General features: G+C 32.3%; 1 protein-coding gene across 1 annotated transcript; it reads right to left on the bottom strand.

Moving 5' to 3' along the window:
- Positions 1-17,621: 17,621 nt before the first annotated feature.
- On the bottom strand, positions 17,622-18,620 carry LOC105789602 (uncharacterized mitochondrial protein AtMg00810-like). The gene has a single exon (XM_012616976.2). It carries the CDS (start codon positions 18,618-18,620, stop codon positions 17,622-17,624), a length of 999 nt encoding a protein of 332 aa, XP_012472430.2.
- Between the last annotated feature and the right edge of the window lie 206 nt (positions 18,621-18,826).

Genomic DNA, 18,826 nt, shown 5'->3' with positions numbered 1-18,826 from the left:
ATAATTAGCATTTCCTATATATGAATTATGAGTAAGACAGAGTTTGTATCAGTGATATTCGAGCTCTGTGCCTAACAAGCTTTACGTCGGTGAATTATAGCAGGTTTTATGCCTAGCAGGCTTCATGCCGGTGTACCATATCAGGCTTTATGCCTAGCAGGCTTCGTGCTGGTGTATCATATCTGGCTTTGTGCCTAGAAGGCTTTATGCCGGTGTATTTTAATAAGCTTTATACCTCACAGGCTTTATGCCGATGTGGTGTCGAATGTGATTAATGAGTTAAAATGATCAGGTACGTGATGTTTAATTACCTATTTGATAATTAGGTAAGTAAGTTTGTTTGATATATAACAAAAATAATGCATAATGTTGTTATAAGTATATATGTGTATATGAAAGGTATGTTCAGCCTTATGTTAATTATAGGTATATGATTGGAAGCTCATGTATAAACGATTAGCCATGACAAAAATGATTTGAGATTTGTGAATGTATTAGTGATGTTTATATATGTGTATATTCGGCCTTGATAAATTGCTTATGAAATTATATGTTATATATATTTGCTTAAGGCTTACTAAGCTAAGTTAGCTTACTTTGTATTTTTATTTGTCATTGTTTTTTTTTAGATTTTGGAGGTCGTTACGTGCTCGGGGATTGTCAGTGAAGTCATTCACACTGTCGTCTACTATCGGTACTTTTAAAAGTTTTATTTCGAACTTATGGCATGTATAGGCTATGTATTTTGGTTTGATTTTGGACATGTATATAATAAGCCATGCGAAAATGGCTTGTTCATTTTGTAAATCTTGAAATTTATGCCTTTGCTTGATGATTTTGTATGGTTTTGGTTGGTTGAATAGGTTTCGGTATATATATATATATCTTGTGTCTAGTAATATGTTAAATTGGTTAATGGTGTGTTTTGATTAAAGGTTGGATGTGAGTAGTGAATATACTTGGGTAATATTCGGTTATGTTTTGTATTTATATATGTGAGTTTTGTTGGTATATTTTGCTAAGAATTATTTATAAATTTTTGGTATTGATGTTCTTATTATAAACATGTAAGGTTGTTTAATTCATTTGTGATTTGACTATTTGGTTTTGGGTTGTGATGGAAAGTTTATATATATATATATATATGTTATGTTTAAATATTAGGTGTTTATGTTTAGTTTAATGTGACTTATTTTATGAGTAAGTAACATGTTCTATAATTATTTTGATGGTTCGGTTAAGCTTTGCATTATTATATGAAACATATTTCATTTAGATTTATTAAAATTGTTTGTACTTAGTGAATAGAAAATTTTGGGATTAGTCTTAATATGACGTTTGATAACATTGCAAATTATGAGAGATTAGCATGTTTAATTCGATTGGAAAATTTCAATGTATTAGTCAAATGGTTGCTAAGTTATTTGCTCGAACGCATAGTTTTGATGTTTTTAATATGATATGAAATTTTTGCATAATATACGAATTGACTTTATACAGAATTATATGCATGTTTATGTTTGGCTAAGAATTTGGTAAAGCACCAAATGAATAGTTTTTTGGTTCAAATATGCATAATTGTTTGCATACAAAGTTGGCTTGTGCGCATAATGGTATACTTTTGAGAAATATAGTAATTCATGCAATAAGAAAATAAAAGAGTTATATGCGAATTAGGTAAATTTTGGGTTGTCATTGTTGGAATTGATTTTCTTTTTAAATAAATCCCTTGGTTTAATTTTTGTTAACCGAATGGATGTTTTACAGAAAGGTAAGATATGCATATTTTGTATGCTAAATTGGTTAGTCCTTTTGGTTTATAAATCAATGTGATCATAAGTTGAACAAGCTAGATATGCCGAATATAGTATGGTCAAATGATAGGTGCATTGAATTATTAGATTTATATGATTCATGCATGGATTAATAGAATGAGATAATTTTATTATCTTAGTTGTGCGTACATGCTTATGGGATATATTTGATTTTGGTGCTTATGATTTAAGTGGCTACTTATATATTAGTTATATGTTAAAAAAAAGATTTGTAAGTGATTATTTAACTGTATTATTTAAAGTTTATTTATTCAAGAGAATCAAACATGTGTACATGTATAATTGTTCAGAAGTTGTGATTTGTTTGGTAATGCCTCGTAACCCTTTTCCAGCAACTGATACAGGTTAGGGGTGTTACACAAAGGCTCTCGCAACCATAACAGAGAGGCAAGTAGAGTCATTTATGTGGAAGTCGATATTCCACAGGTTTGGGATACCTCGTACTATTGCCACAGTCAACGGCACACAATTCCAAGGGAAGTTCATGAAATTTTGCACAGACCTCCAGTGTAACCGTCCGCTTTTTAGTGGTATCGGAAATAGTGGTTTTGGGGCCACAAATTCGACAAGTTCATAAATATTTTTATTTAATATTTACGACTCAAATATGGTTCTAAAAAAGTTTTTTATTTGATAATTTACGTTATATAAATGATTAATTAAGTTCAAGTGGTTTTAGAAAATGAGATATCGGTACCTAGTTTCTATAAATTGAGCCATAAATAATTTTATAAATATTTACGAGTGTTATTAAGGTTTTATTAAAGTTTCGTGAAGAAATTTTAATGTTTGGATAGTTAATTAAGCAAAAAGGACTAAATCGTAAAAGTTGAAAATGTCAATCGCAATTAGTTTAAAGGTGTCAATTGATTAAAGAATTATAATTGGATGGCCTTAATGGGTAAATTACTCATTCTTAAGTTGGTGGACGATTAAATTTTTATTTTCTTTTAATTTTATATGTGATTTGTATGCTATAATATTATTATTAAAAGATAAAGATAAATGAAAGAAATAAAAGTTAATTAAATAAGAAAACTAAAGGGTTTTCTCCTTCATGTGTTGTTTAACACCGAAACACCATGGCAAGAAGAACCAAGGTTTGGCCATGCTTTAATGCATGCATGGTAAGTCATTTTTCACCCATTTCTAATAATTTTTATGTTTTAAGATCGTTGCAACTAGTTCCAGCTAACCTGTGTCCTTGTTTTTAAAATTGTTAAAGATCTTGAATGTTGTCATTGATGAATCATTGTGAATTTAGATGTTAAATGATGAATTTGATGTGTTGGTTAGTATTTAAAAGTATTTTGTTAAATGATTTTTGATGAATTTGCCAATCAAGGACTAAATTGTTGAAATAGTAATAGTTCAAGTCTGAAATTGTTGCAAACATGGGCTGAAATAGATGCTATCAATATTCAGTTGGCATGATTTGCAATAAAAATGGTTAATTTGCATGTTTTAGGCTCATGGACTAAATTGAATAAAAGTATAATGTTAGGGGTAATTTTGTAAAAACGTAAAAAGACTAAATTGTATAAAATAAATTATTTTACTATCCAAATTAATAAATTGAAAGAAATTCTTAATTTAGATCAAGAACAGTGGAAAATCAAGAGAAGAGAAAATTACCAAACAACCCTTGTACTTAGTTATTTCTTCAATTTAGCTGTAAGTTCAGTAAATATAGAATTGTACATACCTATATATGTATAATGTTGTTGCTAATTTATGAATGAATATACTTATATATGATGTTTAAAATGTGAGTTGGAACTTGAAATATTATAACCGAATATAAAGTGAGAAAAGATTTATTAGAAAATATTGAATATTTATGAAATATGATATATGTGATTTGAATGATTATGAATTGTTATAGTATGTGTATTGAGAAATATGAAAGAGAATAATGGATAATGACAATCTTTGTGATGGCACATTGACAATATGAATATATGTATTGATATTATATTATGTGTACAGGAACAATGAAGTGCCCTTATTGATAAATATGTATAAAGGTAATGGATTACATGAAATGCCCGATTAAACGTAGTAACTATTAGGATACGATTGGCATGTCAATAGGGTTAGCATGCATGCTTGTACGGGATTTGCACTTCGGTGCCCCTGTTATCACTTTGGTGCCCCTGTTTGCACTTCGGTGCCCCTGTATACACTTTGGTGTCCCTATTCGCACTACGATGCCCCTATTTGCACATTTGTGCCCCTGTCTGCACCTCGGTGCTCCTGTTATGCATCTATGATGCCTTTGGTGTGGTGTAGTTACCCGAGTATCCGAGTCAAGTTACTAGTTCATCAGGCTAATTGTGAATGGAATTTACAAAATTAATTTAATGTTAAAGGCTAATGTATAGTCAAGATATTAGTAAATGTTAAGTGTTTAATGAATTACTTAATCATATGTGAGTATCGTTATATTGATGATTATTCGGTTACAGATATATGTATATATACATATATGAATGATTTTGGATTGAATTATTATAGTACAGAAGTATACAATGAATCATTTCCAATACTAAGCCTATAAGTGCTTCGTAAACATATAAGTATGATTAATTTATTCATTTAGCTTTAATCTTGTTTAGTGAAAGTAAGTGATTCCGAATGATATGTTTATAGGAAAGTTTGAAATGAATGATGAATAATGAATGATTAGTAGTTAAATGTGAAAGAGTTATGTTTAAATGCACTAGCTTGTGGTTATGGTTAATGTTTATGCTTATGTCTTGTGTGTTATGCAAATGAAACGGGTGAGAACAGATATTAAAATGATAAGTTCATAAATGAGACTAAATATGATGAAATAAAAGGATTGTTGAGTTAAATGACTTACTTGTAAGGAAGGAATTTACTTATGATATATGTGAGTTTATTTATGTCACAAATAAATACACTAATTTGTGAATTGATAACGTAATTAAGCTTATGCTAAGCAAATGGAATGGTAAGTAAGTAAATGAAATGATTCACCATTTTAAGAAAAGGTTGATGATTATGTAATTATGCTTATAAGACCATATTATGCTATTAATGGAAAGTATTTGGGATGTTAATGAACCTGTTCATTTGTGAGTTGATAGTTATATAGTTTGATAAATCTTGAGGCATTGGTATAGGTTTATTTATGACTTATAAGTTCATATTTGAAATGGAATATTATGATTAAAGTTTTTACGAGCTTACTAAGCATTCATTGCTTATGTGGTTATCTTTCTCTTACTTTACAGATTATCAGACGCTCGATCGGGTTGGAAGCTAATCGGAGATCTATCACACTATCTAGCGATTATATCGGTAGATTTTGATGTTTTTTTCATGGTTATAATGGCATGTATAGGTGGACTTATATCTAATGTTTTAGTTTATGTTTATGGCATGTAATGTTGCTTTGGATTTGTGGTACTTATAGTATTTTGATGCTTTGTTGGTGGTTGTTAATATGGTTAAATTGATGCATGTTTGGAATGACCATATTTGGTATGTTTACAATGTGGCCAAGATGGATTATGCTTTGAGGTAGTCATAAACTATTGGTAATGATATAAATGTAGTCAAATATGGTAAGTTTGGTATGGAAATAGGTTAGGCGTGAGTGATTGGTGAATGGATAAATATGCACATATTTTGATAGGTTTGATGAATTGTAAAATTAAGGTTCGCAGGCAAAAGAGCCACGACCTCCAGAAGAGTTAGCGAGAGCAAAGCTCTCAGCTTTAAAATTAAGGTTCGCAAGCAAAGAGCTGAGACCTCCAAAACAATTAGTGAGAGCAAAGCTCCCAGCTGTAAAATTAAGGTTCGTACGCGAAGATCCGCAACCTCCAAAATAGTTAGCGAGAGCAAAGCTCCCAGCTGTAAAACCAAGGTTCGCAAGCGAAGAGTCGCGACCTCCAACACAGTTAGCAAGAGAACTAAGGTTCGCATATAAAAAATTTTCAAAAACATTTCAAGTAAGAAATAGCTCACAGCAACGCTCCTCACATTCATGGATTGGTTTTATTGAAATTATTAAAGTTTTTAAAGGTTATTTTGGTATTTAGGTAATTAAGGTTAAAATTTAACAAAACAAATTTCATTTTCATTCATTTTCTTTTTCCATCGAAAATTGAAGGTTATAAAGCCATATTAGGGTTCTTCCATTTGTCTACTTCAAGTGCTAGCATGTTAGTGTGATTTTGTCCCATTTTTAATGATTTTTTATATTTTCGGGATAGTTGTAGCTTAATCTAGCTAGCCCAGGGACTAATTTGCAAAATTGTTAAAGGTTTAGGGTTTTTTCATGAACATGTTTGTATGGTTTTTGAAGTTTAATGAAAGATTCTGAGTCTTTGTTGATAAATAAAAAAGTTTTGTAAAATGACTTTTGCTGAAATTATCAATTAGGGACTTCTTTGTAAAAGTAGTAAAATAACATGATAAATTTGTGAAATGTTGATTTGTATGAGGTTGTATAATTCCCTAAGTAATTTGAATAGCATGAAATGTGGATGAAATTGCATAAATTTCAATTTACGAGCTTAAGGACTAAATTCTAAAGAAGTTAAAATATTAGGGGCAAAAGTGTAATTTCACAAAAGTATGAATTTTTGGACTAAATTGAATAGTATAAGTATTAAATGGATTGAATTTGCTTATATAGATCAAGATAAACCTCGTACAAATCTAGATCGAGGAAAAGCTAAAGCCTCAGATTAGTTCATCTTGTTTCGACATCTTTGTTATCGAGGTAAGTTCGTATGTTTAAATAATGTTTTAATGTTATTTTGATATATATGTTATTATGTTATTTATCGTGTAAAGAAATTATGGAAATCCAACGATGTTACAAAGATTATTGAGCCCCGTTTGAACCTTAGGAATATATAGGAGTCAAATGATATTAGGGTTAACATGTTTCGGGTGCTGGTCCTAAATGTCCTACCGATGGCTAAAGTCTGACATTTGTTGCGAATACTCATCAGCTTGTGTGAGCAGTATCGTGTAGCTTACATTTTGACCGTCAGCTTGTGTGAGTGGACCCATTTTACGGCTCGAGTGAGTAACGATGTAAAAGAAAAGGAAAGAAAAGGTTATATGTTTAGCACACTTTGTGTGAGCTTTCCCACGTATCCGATGTTATTCTGAATGGTTCAATGGGCATAAAAAAAGGAAGGAATGGTAAATGTTCCAATCGACTATGTTATGAACCTATGGAAAGGCATTAAATGATAATAATCAATGAATGTATATTTATGTTTATGGAAAGTATGAATTCAATGGTATTATGTTCATGCAAATCTACCTTACCATGTGATAATTCAATTGAGTTATGTGTTAAAGCACTAACATCTATTGTTGATGATGCTTAGGCTAGTGTAAGCTTATGTTGGATTGAATCATGTTTAAATTATAAGGTTATGCATTGAAATGGTAAGTTATATTCATGATCTACGAACTTACTAAGCATTATATGCTTACGTAGTTTTCTTTCCTATGTTTTATAGATTACCGGAAGCTTGATCAATTTGGAAGCTCGTCGAAGACCTATCACACTATCCAGTGATTATATCGGTAGTTTTTGATGTTTTGACCAAAGTTATAATGGCATGTATAGGTGGACTTGTGGTTTATGTTAGTTGATAAGTTCAGCATGTATATGTGTTATTATGGTTTATACACTTTTGGTACTTATGGCATCTTGTTGATGTTTATGGTTAAGTTGATGCTTGTTTCAATAGCCAATTTGGTATGTGATGGAGTAGATGCAATGTGGTCAAGTATGGTATGTTTTGTTATGGAATTGAGTTAGATGTATATGATTGAAATATGGCCAATTATGCATAAGTTTAGGTATATTTGTTTGATTGTGATTGAGGTGCCTATATGGCATATTGGTTGAATAGAATTTGGTCATTTGAACTGGTCATATTATGCATGGTTTGGTGCCTTGATCATAGGTGTAAGTTGCTTGTAGGTGCATGTTTGAAATGGGTGATGGAAATGGCTTGATTTTGGCCAATTTCATGCCCAAACGGCCTAAGACACAGGCGTGTGTCTCAGTCGTGTGTGACACATGGCCATGTGACATGGCCATGAGTCCCCTATAGTTTTTAAAGGTTACAAGTCAGGCAGTTACACAGCCTGCACACGGGCATGTGAGGCCATTTCGAGTGTTACGCGGCCTGGCACACGGAGGTGTGGCTTGGCCGTGTGACCCAACTTGAAGAGTTACGTGAGCACAGACATGGGCTAGGACATGGCCATGTGTCCCTATTTCAATTATTACACTGCTTGAGACACAAGCGTGTGTCTCAGCTGTGTAAGTCACACAGCCTGGTCACACGGCCGTGTGACCCCTACAGCTCAATTTTTCTAACTTTTTCTTAAATGTTCCAAATGTTTCGATTAAGTCCCGAATCATTTCTAAAGTGTTCCTAAGGCCTCGAAGGCTCGATTAAGGGACAATATGCATGTATATGAATGAATTATGATATGTTTATATAAAATTTTGCAAATGTATGCTTTAAAGTTATGTTTTTATAGTAATGTTTCGTAACCCTATTCTGACGACGAATACGGGTTAAGGGTGTTACAGCTCACATCCACATCCATAATCGCATCGAAGTCCACCTTGCGAACATCAAAGGGGCAAGAGGCAACCTGGATATGTAGGAGCAGGTTCTCCTTGAACCTTTGAAGAGAGCCCAATATATTCTGGGAAGTTTGCTGCTTGTGGGGTTGACAAGTGCGGCCCCAGTCGAAGTCCTACGCCTCTTTCGACCACTACTTCTTAAAGCATCAATGTCCATGGCTTCGTTGAGCTCGTGTGAGATGCTATCATTGTAAGTGTCGCTTGAACAACCTTCACTGCCCTGATTGCCCCCTACACCACCAAGAACCCCAGGATCAGTAGAAGTAAGTGACAAGTGAGTACTTCCTCCAACCCTCTTCTCTTGATCAAATTTTGGGAGGGCAAAATGATAAAGCGCTATCTCGCAATACTGGTAGAAGAAGTTAGCAAGCTCCCTCAAGCATCCCGTCAATATCATCGCCAACTAGTCAGAGGAAACATGGGGCTAAGTGTCCCTCGTTAGTAGTGTACCAACCGACCACGCGACCTCCTGGTTGTCACCAGCCCTCTAACCATTCGGGCTAAGATCCTCCAGACAGAATCTGAAGACATTCCTGGTAGTTAAAACCTCTTCCAGGGCCAACACGTTGCTGGAATGCCGGTACCCCCATGGCGCAGCAAAAATTAATAATAAAAAAATAATTTCAGCGATCCAACCCATGGATCCATGTGCGAGGAACGAATTGGGGTGAAATAATGGTTTCGAAATTACTGTAATTTTAATTTGAGTAGACAGTGACACCTCGATAATGAGAACTCTAATCTACTATCGAACCAAGCCGCAACCTTTTATGATCCTGACCTCTACGTAATCCACCCAGTTTGACAATGAACGGAAGAAAATCTCTAAAACTGTTTTGGAGAAAACTTTGCTTGACGGCTGCTAGACCTCACAAGCAAAAATACGTAATCTCTTTTTTTTAGGGTTTTTTAATTGGTATATATATTTATCTAAACATAATAATCATATTTAAAATAAATAAATATAATAATTTTTTTAACCCAAAATTATAACTACATTAATTATAACAAAGATTTTGGTCAACTATATTTATTTAAATTTATATACGAACCAAATTCATATATATATATTGATGTGATCCCAATCACATCATGTTATGGCACCACTCATTGCCATCAAGATTGGCCTAAACACGAGGGCCCCAAGTGCAAGATGAAGTTCAATTTCAGCTCAACAAGCTCAATCTTAGTTTTCCCGACTCAGTTTAGCTCACATGAGCTTAATTCAGCTCGTTTGAGCTCGGTTTAATTTCTTTCACTCATTTTAGTTTCTATTTATTTTCTTTGGAAGTGAATTTTATTCACTAGCTAATTCGATTCTTTGGAATTTTCGGTCTTTATATTTGCATTTATTTAAGCATTACTACAGCTCATAAGTGTGTCCTAAACTATTACAAGTATTTAATATGTTTTGTCTTAGTTGAAATAAATGTGTCCGATTTAATTAAAGTTGTCTTAATACATGTTTTAATTTTGTCCAAATTAATTAATGTGTCTTGTTTAGTTATAATTTAATTTGTTCCAATGTTAATTAGTATGTTCACATTATGTTTTAAATTGGTTCACTTAATTTGTTTAATTTAATTAAGTTCATGTGTGTTGTTTAGGTGCAAATTGAATTTGAAGATACATTGGGCAGATTCATGCATGTAGATTCATGCATGGGGAGATGCATTTGCAGCTGGTACATTTCATGCATTGAAGATGAATTAATTTGGGATTATTCAAGACAACTATTCGGCCAAGAGTGTTCAAGCTATTCATCCATTCAAGGCTTGGTCGATTCTCTTCTCAAGGAAGCATAAAAGCTGTTCACACCATGGCTGTTCGGTTCAGCCATGTTCACACCATAGGGACTCTTCAAAACCGTCCATTCACACCTAAAAATGCTGCTCAAGTTCTTCTTTAATGTTGGTCACTTTCCAGCAAGAGTTGCCTATTGAATGAGTCCATTAAATTCATTAGCCGAATTTAGCTGCTGCATGAATCTCCAAAATTCATTTAGAAGCTGCCTATTAGTCACCATTCAGCCGAACCTACATTGGCCATCATTCATGAATTAAAGATGGAATTAAGTTCAATGTTTGCTAAGAAATTAAGCCTAGAATTTGTCCATTCGGCTACTATACATTAAGCTATAAATAGTTGTTGTTTTTTCATTGTAAAAGGACTTTTTGCCAATTTAATAATATATTGAATATTTGTGAGATTTTCTTCTCTCAATTTCGTCCAAAGACTCCGTTGGCTTATCTACTATTTAGTGGCGTCAACCCTGCTCTTTGCAAAACCGAACTTATCACTTTCAACCAAAGTGTGGCATTCAACTTATACCGAGGTTCCTATCTTTGATAGATAGTGGGTCGAGGTCCTTTATCTTCGTCCATTTTCCATCTTAAGAACATACAAGATTCGGGGCAACACTTACCCATTGTGTTGGTTCTTTCTTGTTTTTAAGCCAATCCATCCATTTCCCATTAAACTGAAGTTCCATACCTTTCCATCGTATTACTTCTTTTCTTAGCCGAAACAAATTACATAAACCAATTCCCTTTAACCTTAATTGAACCATAAACAACTTCATCGAACGATTATCTCTTTGCCTCAAGACGAACGAAACTTCTTCGTTAGACGATCGGGCAACGAAAGCGACTCAACTCATTCAACCAAGGCTGGTTCACATCATATATATATAGAACTGTGTTCTCATTATGTGTACAACATTCTTGTACATATAATATGTTCGATATTTGATTGCTCAATTAAGTTAATTCTATAATTAATTTAATTCATGTGACAACCAAACACAATACCAACTATGTTTTATTCCGTTCATTTCAACCATAGGATGTGACCCTGTAGGTTCTTGTAACGTTAGCAGTAATACTAGAACGATTCTAATGTTACAAACAATGAGTGGCATCTAGTAATGCATCATTGCTACCTAAGTTACAAGAAGTCATGATTCGACATAATCTTTTGTGATTAACCTTTCATGCATTAATCCTTTAGTCCTTTTATCTATGGAATTGACACAAGTTATGGAATAGTCACACTTGCATAGTCCATCCCATGTTCCTTGATATCTTGAGTAGACTATGATATACAATTAAGTATGACATCTCATATCAACTTATTTTAGCATGGCCATACATTTTTAGTCTCACTCAATCAAGTGGCCTAAGATATTACTCCCATTATGTAGGAGGGACTTATCCTATATTGATAAACCATATCCCTGTACATAGATTGTGGCATATCCAACATCAGCCTTTATAGAACAACTAGTTACAGTGTACATTTGACTGTATCAAAATATGCAACTCACGATGTTGGGATAATGATGATCTTAAGCCCGAGGATCATATACATATTAATCACTATGAGTAATGTTATGACAATTACATAATAATCCAAGAAACATACTCATAGCGGGTCAGTCCAATATGTTGTTCTCTAACACACATATTCATGCATTGATTTTGACACTCCATATCAATGACAACTCTTTATCATCAATCAACTACATGTTAGCCTTAATGCATTATTGTTGTCCTAGCCAACAATAATACTTGACTAAGGACCTTTTAAGAATAATCATATTATTCTCATGACAATATTATAAAAACAGTTTATTTATTATACACACAGAAAAGAAACTAAAATAATAATGGTAACGCCTTATATTAATAAACATGATAAATCAAGTATGCTATTATAACCATCTCATGATTGATCTTTGGGCATACTCTTACACACGCGACCAACGTGCAACCTCTGATACTACACGACAGCCTCATCAGTGGCGAGGCTCCTCTAGAAAGCGTACATATCCTCTATAGGGGAGGACCATCTGGTGGGGAACCCATAAGCCCTCGCTAAGTTGGCTGGGAACTTGGATATACTTCCCCCGTTCAAGCGAAGATTCTTACACTGGTTTTTGATAATTGTTCACGCCTTCCAACGGGAGAAAATAGTAGAACCCTGCAGACTCCCCCAGATCGAACCCTTTCAACTGATACAAATGTTGAAAGACAGAGAGCATAGGTACCTCGCCTTGCTGAGAGCAGTCGAGGAAATATGCCATGGCGAACCACTAAGAGAAACTGGAAAGCTGACCAGGAGCGAGCCTATAGTCGTTAAGGAGACTGCAAAATAAGGGTGTAGAGGAAGTTCGAAGCCCGTTTCCAGGACATGCAACGGAAGAAGGAAGTTGTTCTTCATCGCCTCACATACGTGGTGCAACCCCGAGGGAATGGAGAAATCATCAGCAAAGTAAGGAATGGTGCAACACTGCTTCATCTCCTCCAGCGTTGTGGTGTAGGCATAAGGTTTTTCAATCACGATGATTCAAATCGAACGAGCCAAGACAATCTGGCTATGAGCTATTTTCATTTTTACCATATTGTGAACAAAACAAGAGAGAAAATAGATATCGGAGTTAAGAAATAGAGAAATTCATGAAATCACCTCGATTCTGATTTGCAGAAAAGCTAAACGGTAGGGAACCTAAAACCCCAACCTCTCCTTTTTAAAGGGAGACCCCTGAAACCATTTGGGTAACCAGAAATGAAACAATGGCCCAGATGCAAGCACAAAAAACTGATTCGTATCTGAACGGCTGGATGTACGCACCCAATGCCTAGATTCGCACATGGCAAGGCAGTTGTCATACACTATAGCCCCACAGCGTACCAAGCAAGCTATGTCTGAAATGGACCTAAGGCCCGCCACTTTATAACGTCTCTTAGGCCCACCAAGGGGGAACTAGATTGTTAGGATTTGGGAACCGACAGTCCGAATGATCGATAGGATCCGGACCTCCGACCCAAAAAGAGAATGTTCACCTACAAGCACAGTCAGTTGAGGACCTCGCAGGAATACAAGATGTTCACAGAAAGAGCTCGCGCAGGGGAGCCAGCGTAAGCCTCGCACAAATGAGATCGCAAGAGGAGAGCTCGCGTAAACCTCGTAGGGACGAGGTTGCGAGCCATGTCTGCAAAGAGGACCCCTGCTCATGAATGGCAGGTGCGAGGTTCATTGGGAGAGTTAGTCCCAAGATAAGAAAATAAAAGACCATGTGCCCCGCAAGCAAGAATCCAATAAACCAAAGGAGGCCCAAAAAATGTTATCACCAAGGACAGGGAATGACAATATCCTCGGCCCAAAGGCCAAGACAAAATAGTGGGCCTTATTGTGAGATGTAATAATAGCAGTAGGAATGTGTATAAATCCCCATATATCTTCCTTAATACAATACAAGAGAATACTACTCAACAAAATTAATAATACTCAAATATTAAACACATTTACAAATTTCAAGAAATTTTAAACAAAGCACGTATTAAATATATTTACTAGAGACAACATATGATACAAGTCACAAAGGCCCAACTCAAGCTCAAGAACATGATGGGCTCAAATTACCACAAGGCCCAATAACGAGGTCAAAGACCAAGCAAATGCGTATGAAACTAAATGGAACCGTTCACTTTATTAGCAAGGCCTTAGATGCGCATACAAAGGAAAAAGAAAATCAAGATTCACTTGCTTGTTTTCAAGAAAATCAAGAAACCGAATTAAATATGAATAAAATCAACATATATCACGAATTAAATATGAATAAAATCAAATTAAAGGACATATATTTAACTAATATTACTGTAAATACATTAATTAAAATATATTTTGCTTTCACCAATCCAATCGTATATTTTTTCATGTATTTACATATATACTATCTCCATTTCTAGAAAAAATATATATATTTGAAGTTAGTAGTAATAAAAACTTTGCATCAAGGAATAGTAAGTACTTGCAAATACAAGTCTTATTTTGTTTGGTTTAATGTTTATATTATTACATTTGATTATATCCATTGCATTTTATTCTTCAATTTGTAGACATATTCTTATTACAAACATTTTGGTTTTTCCAATGGAAAAGACAAATTCTTCAAAGAGAGCGAGCCAAATCATTGGAATCAATTGAAGTTGTAGATTTAGACAAAAATAAATTGTAAGTGATAATTTGTTCATATTTCATTCCTTTACATAATTGATTTTCTTGTTTTTTAACTTTGATTTTATTTCTTATATAATACGAAAGGGTTAATCTTCTTCAAAGAGAATGCTTTATGAATTTTTCATTAACCAACCGGTAACTACAAGGAAGAGCTTAAAAATATTTGAAGCAGATCCTTTGGATATTAAATGTTTGACGTAATGGAATTATAATCTTTTATCGAATTATATGAATATATTAAATATTTAATTTTATATTTAAATTATTTATGTTAGTATTTTACATCTTTTACTTTTTAATGCTTTTTCCAATTTCTATTTTAATTTACCATGTTTCATTTATTTCCATATTACAAACAAAAATCGTAAATTCTTTTTTCATAAGGCAAATTTATATTTTTACAATATTTAAAATTTTACCAATAAAATTACTTAAAATTTAATTTCTAAAATTAAAATTATAAGATAACTCAAATTCGCTACATTTGTTCTCATTTTTACAATTATACAACATGTATAATGGTTTGGCATAGTAGTAAAAATCATTCCGTACATTCATTTTTAATAAATCAAAGTTACTGCTTTATATGATTTAAAACTTTTATTCCTAAATTCTTTAAAAAAAACTCTATTCCTTAAAAACTTAAATTTCTTTTTAAAATTTAAATTTGTTTGTTTAAGAATAATTTAAATTTGTTTGTTTTAGAATAATTTAAACTTTATTTGTTTAAGAATAATCTAATTCTTTTAAGAATAATTTAAATTTTAGTTTTTAAGAATACCAATAAAAATTTATTTTATTATGTAAAATTATTTTATAATTCAAATTTTATACAACATCTATCCTCCTTCATTACATTTTTATAATACCATTTAATCGCAACATTAACTAAATTAGATACTTACTGTCAATAAATAGATACGATATCTTTAACTTGAAATAGTGTTTCTTTCTTTCAAATATAGGCCAAATGTATTTACAAAAATAAATGTTATTTGTGTATATAATTAATCATTTAATCTTTACATAAAATTATAATTTACTCACTTATTATTAAAATTTATGGTTACACATTATTTACACAGTAATAAAAAACTTTTATACAATTAAAATTTATTTACAAATTATTTTATTTTACGCTTCTATATAATTACACATATAATTGTTTTTACAAAATTACACATATAATTAAATGAAGGTTTAAGGTGCAAAAAACCCTCAAACTTTTTTTTTTAAATAATTAAGCTCTTGTTTTTTTTCTTTACACTCATTTGGGTAGTTCAACTTTCAAAATACATCAAAAAAGCCCTCAAACCTTTTTAAGAAAAAAGCAATTAAGCCCCTATTTTTTTTGCACTCAATTGGGTACTTGAACTTTCAAAAAGCATCAAAAAGACCCTCAAACATTTTCAAAAAAGCAACTAAGCCCTGTTTTTATTTAAAATTAGAAAAAATTATAAAAATCGTAAAAATATAAAATATATAGAAATATAAAAATTATAAAATTTTATAAAGTAGCAAGAAAATTATACAAAATGTAAAGAAATGTAAATTTCAGTAAAAAAATTATAACAAATTATCGTACCAAAAGAAGCATTTTATAATTTTTCTATAACTTTTATTGATTTTTATTTTTTATCATTTTTCGCCACGTGATGACTTTAATTGGAAAAAAATTAGAGTCGTTAAATTTTTATGATTTTTATAAAATTTTACAATTTTTTTACAATTTTATAAAAAATTCTAAATTTTCATAAAATTCTAAATTTTTATATTTTATTAAAATTTAATAATTTTTCTAAAATTTTTATTTTTTCTAATTTTTAATAAGAGCATTGGCTTAATTACTTTTTTAAAAATTTTAAAGGTCTTTTTATGCATTTTGAAAATTCAAATATCCAATTAAGTGGAAAAAAGTAAGGGCTTAATTGTTTTTATTTTTTTAAGTTTAAGGGCCTTTGATGCATTTTGAAAGTGACAGTGCTCAATTGAGTGCAAAAAATAAAATAAAAAAGGACTTAATTACTTTTTAAAAAATTTTGAAGACTTTTACTCCCTTAAACCTTAAATCAAATACTTATAATTATGTACATTATACTAACTAATATGCTTTAGTCGTACAAGTGTTTTTCTCATTCTCAAAAAAAATTGAAACCCTTTTCTCCGTTTCTTCAGTTTTAAATATCTAATCTAAATAATATGCTTTAAAATACTTTCAAATTTCTAAATATTTCTTTAACTAATTCATAAATAATTTTGCATACTTACTTGTATCACATATATATACAAAGATTTTATATCATTAATTATATGTTTACATATTATAATAATTTTATGATTCAAATTTTCTTCCTCATAATTAAAGTATAAATTATATGGGTTAATATTTAGTATAATACTTTTTTTATTCTATAATTAGCTTTAAAAATTATTATGTATCTCTTTTTTAAATTATTTTTAATATTTTACTATAATGTCCCTATAAAATTATTGTCAACCCCGTAATCCTACTTGTGAAAAGTATAAAACTACCCTAACAATGTAGCAAATATTATTCAAAATTATATTTGAAATATTACAAATATATTATCTTTAAAAATTAAAACATACAGCACACACGGGTAAAAAATTAATTTATTATATATAAACATATTTTAACTTAATATAATTAATAGTGATTTTCTATTCTTTTATGATTTCAGCACAATAACTACGTATAAATTCAAACAGATCACAAAACTTATTTTAAATTTACCTGTATCCAATGTCATCTTTCTTTTCAATCTCATCAGAATGGATCCTTAAGTTCGATATTGGAGTAATAACCATGATGGAACATTCACCATATCTATAAAGCAAAAATGATCTTCCATGAAAACAGAAAGATGCAAGAAGGTGCTAGTGATCTCAACATGTTAAGAAAATGAATGTAAGATTAATGATGGATACATTCATTCAAGTAGAAGAGTAGTAAATATATACACATGACTGTAACTAACCCTACTGCAGCATAACTAACCCTACTGCTAATTATATGTTTGTTAACTAATAACTAACTGTACATAAATGCTACTATAACAGACATATACTCTCAACATGCCCCCTCAAGTTGGCGGATGAAAAATATCTTTCAGTCCCAACTTGGACACTAAGTATTGATGCTGAGAAATTCCTAAGCCTTTAGTAAGCAAATCGGCCACTTGCTCATTTGTAGAAATATGGTGTGTGACGACGTCGCCCGTTTGAATTTTTTCACGAACAAAGTGACAATCAATGTCGATATGCTTGGTCCGTTCATGAAAGACAGGATTCGAAGCTATTTGAAGGGCAGCCTGATTATCACAGTGTAGCAACATAGGTTTGGAAACATGAAAACCCAACTCAGCTAATAAACCCTTTAACCAGACTAACTCTGCGACAGTAGTGGCCATGCTTCGGTATTCGGCTTCTGCAGATGAGCGAGACACAGTGGTCTGTTTTTTTGATTTCCAGGAAACCAGGGAATTGCCTAGTTTGACGCAATATCCGGTGACGGACTTGCGAGTCATGGGACAAGAGGCCCAATCAGAATCACAGTAGGCTTGGATGTCAGTGGTGCCTTCAGAGGAAAGAAAAATACTTTGACCTGAACTTTTTTTAAGGTATCGCACAATACGTAAAGCAGCTTCATAATGTTCCCATTTTGGCTTGTGCATAAACTGACTAAGGTGTTGGACCCCAAAAGCAATATCTGGTCTAGTGTTGGTGAGATATAAGAGTCTCCCAATGAGTCGTTGATAGACACTCGCATCCGTTAATTCCGTACTAGTATCATGAATATCCAGTGCAGCATCATACTCCAAACTTGTCAGCTTTAAATTCTGCTCCAAGGGTGTATGCGCAGGTTTTGCATCAAGTAAACCAAGATCAGCAATAAGTTCCAGAGCATATTTCCATTGATTCATGATGATACCTTCTTTTGATCTAGAAATTTCAATTCCAAGAAAGTACTTAAGAGTACCCAAGTTCTTCATTTTAAAATTCTGATGGAGAGTAACTTGCAAGTCTTCAATCATGGAGTTATCATTCCCAGTGATCAAGAGATCATCAACATAGATAAGCATGATTACAATCTTGTTACGGATGTTTTAACGAACATGGAGTAATCATACCGACTCTGAATATAACCAGTGTTGATGAGAGCCTCACTGAGTTTCAAATTCCATTGTCGGGAAGCCTGTTTTAATCCATAAAGAGATTTGAGCAGCCGACAGACATGATTGCTCCCTGGAGTGTCAAAACCCTGAGGTAAATACATGTAAACCTCTTC

This window comes from Gossypium raimondii, chromosome 2 (assembly GCF_025698545.1).
Source record: "Gossypium raimondii isolate GPD5lz chromosome 2, ASM2569854v1, whole genome shotgun sequence".
NCBI classification, from domain to species: domain Eukaryota; kingdom Viridiplantae; phylum Streptophyta; class Magnoliopsida; order Malvales; family Malvaceae; genus Gossypium; species Gossypium raimondii.
Note: the sequence above shows the minus strand (reverse complement) of the source record. Positions and strands in the feature narration are given on the sequence as shown.

Coding starts and splice junctions, on each gene's coding strand:
- LOC105789602 (XM_012616976.2), bottom strand. CDS start 18,620: ATGCTTATCTATGTTGATGATCTCTTGATCACTGGGAATGATAACTCC.